Here is a 2,286-nt window from a genome sequence, read left to right as displayed (position 1 = left end):
GAACAGTCCAGAAGCTTGCAATCTTTCTTTATTTATTTTGAGAGAGAATGGGCATACCTTGTCCTCCTGCCGCTGCAAACCAACTCCAGACACATGCACCACTTTGTGCATCTGGCTTTGCATGGGTACTGGGAAATCGAACCCAGGCCGTCAGGCTGTACAGATAAGTGCCTTTAACTGCTGAGCCAACAACCCAACCCAGCTTGGAGTTTTTCTGAAGCCGAGGAAGGCAAGAAAGGAGCTAGGGTTAGCAAGTGGGCAGGCTTGGCTCGTGGTAATTGGCATATGCATAGTAGTTTCCATTCCAGCTGTTTAAGCTGAGGTAGTCCTGACAGGGCTGGACATACTGTGAGTGGAAGATGTCTTTTCCCAGGAAGTGGGACGACAGGGACAGCCTCTGCAGGACGGCCTCGCTGAACTGGTAGGTCAGCTTTCTCCGGATTTTGGTGATTTCCCCAGTCCTTGCATAGTTCCTCAGGGCTCGGGCCATTTTCTGGTAAGTCATGGTCTTCCTGTTGCCTTTCCTCTTTCCCCAAAGCTCAGCAAGTTTTTCTTTGTTTTTTGATACAAACTGAAAGATACTTTTGGCTTTATCTACCCACTGAATGCAGGACATCATCTCGGGAGTACACAGGGACTCGAACAGGTATTCAAAGAGTCGCAGCTTCCTCCGGCCAAGAAATGTCATGAATTAAAAGCCAGAGCACTAACCAAAAATTTTGTCTGCTTCTCACCCAGCAGTCAAGTTGATCATTCATTGTTTTGCTTGCAAGGGTGCTGGCCCAATTTTGGGTCCTTTTCTTATTTTAACAAAGAATTAATAAAAATGGACTCAAGGAGGATAAATTATGAAATATTGAATTTATTTAGGGAGAAATAATAAACTGTGTGGTTTATTTAAGGGAAATTGGAGTCTAGGAACAGGCTGAAGCAGAGCCACAAGCATGTGGAAGGTAACTGAATCTAGGAGCTTATGTAGAGAGATTTAGAAGAAACACGCACTCGTATGGAAGACACAGCATCCACCTCAAGCCTCCCCGTGGAAGAAAGCTGAGAGCAAGTGGTGATGGTTTAAGAATAGGAGGGAGGGCTGGAGAGTTGGCTTATCAGTTAAGCACTTGCCTGTGAAGCTTAAGGACCCTGCTTCGAGGCTCAATTCCCCAGGACCCACGTTAGCCAGATGCACAAGGGGGCGCATGTGTCTGGAGTTTGTTTGCAGTGGCTGGAAGCCCTGGCGCGCCCATTCTCTCGCTCTCTGCCTCTTTCTCTCTCTCTCTCTGTCACTCTCAAATAAATAAATAAAAATAAACAAAAAAATTAAAAGAAAAGAATAGGAGAAAGTATGAAAGTGGAGAATAGGAAATTTGGATGAGAAATGGGTAGTAAAGCAAGTTATACCCATGGCTACCCTAAGTTTAGAGAAATTACAGAGGTTGCAGGCCCAGAACTTGGAGAAAATACCTATGTGGTAGATCTAGAGTGTAAAGGAAATACACACCCCGTAGACTCAGAGATTAGGGAAAAAAAAGATCACACATGTAATTAAAGTGCGAAGTTACCTCAAAGCATGAAGCAGATAGAAAGCAAACAGAAAACTACCCAGCCCAGGCCAGATAGGGGAGACTCAGACTTACATGTGTCCAGACAGAGATCACAGGGCAGTTAAAGACAGAGATCAGCACAGACGAACCTTTATAGTAGAGTAAAATCGGATTCTGTCAGGTGTGTAAAGGAGAGACATGATTGGTTTGCAGTGTGTTACACTGTGGAGGCAGCAGGGGTGCTGCAGCTGTGGTAGATGAAACTGGATTAGACACGAGTTCCATGCCTGCCAAGGCAGTGTAGCTAGCATCTTCTGGTTTCCTCTTTGAACTCTTGGCCCTAACTAAAACTGCCTAAAAGAAGCTAGCTTCCTCCTGTTTCTCCTTCAGTCTCAGACAACTTATGCCTATATACTTGCACAAAAAGTGCACTTAATTATTGGGCCATCTCTCTGGCTCTATAGATTTTGTTTTTGAAATACTGAATTTTTGGGCTGGAGAAATGGCTTAGTGATTAAGGTGCCTGTCTGCGAAGCCTAAGGACCCATTTTCGACTCACCAGATCCCTTGTAAACCATACACACAAAGGTGAGGTAAGTACAAGGTTTCACATGCCCACTAAGTGATGATGGAGTTCCATTTCAGTAGCTGAGGCCCTGGCATGACGATTCTCTCTCTCTCTAAAATAAAAAAATAAAAAAATTTGAAAAATACTGAGTTGTTGTCTTCCTTGCTGAAACTTCTG

At 44.4% G+C, this 2,286-nt stretch overlaps 1 protein-coding gene across 1 annotated transcript; it reads right to left on the bottom strand.

Moving 5' to 3' along the window:
• Window positions 1-247: 247 nt before the first annotated feature.
• On the bottom strand, window positions 248-688 carry LOC101603903 (transcription factor Spi-C-like). The gene has a single exon (XM_004662599.1). The coding sequence runs from the start codon at window positions 686-688 to the stop codon at window positions 248-250; it is 441 nt and encodes a 146-aa protein (XP_004662656.1).
• Between the last annotated feature and the right edge of the window lie 1,598 nt (window positions 689-2,286).

Source organism: Jaculus jaculus, chromosome 2 (genome assembly GCF_020740685.1).
Source record: "Jaculus jaculus isolate mJacJac1 chromosome 2, mJacJac1.mat.Y.cur, whole genome shotgun sequence".
Lineage (NCBI taxonomy): Eukaryota > Metazoa > Chordata > Mammalia > Rodentia > Dipodidae > Jaculus > Jaculus jaculus.
This window is presented reverse-complemented; position numbering and strand designations above follow the sequence as displayed.

Bases quoted from the DNA above. Each gene is read 5' to 3' on its own strand.
- LOC101603903 (XM_004662599.1), bottom strand. From the start codon at position 688: ATGACATTTCTTGGCCGGAGGAAGCTGCGACTCTTTGAATACCTGTTC.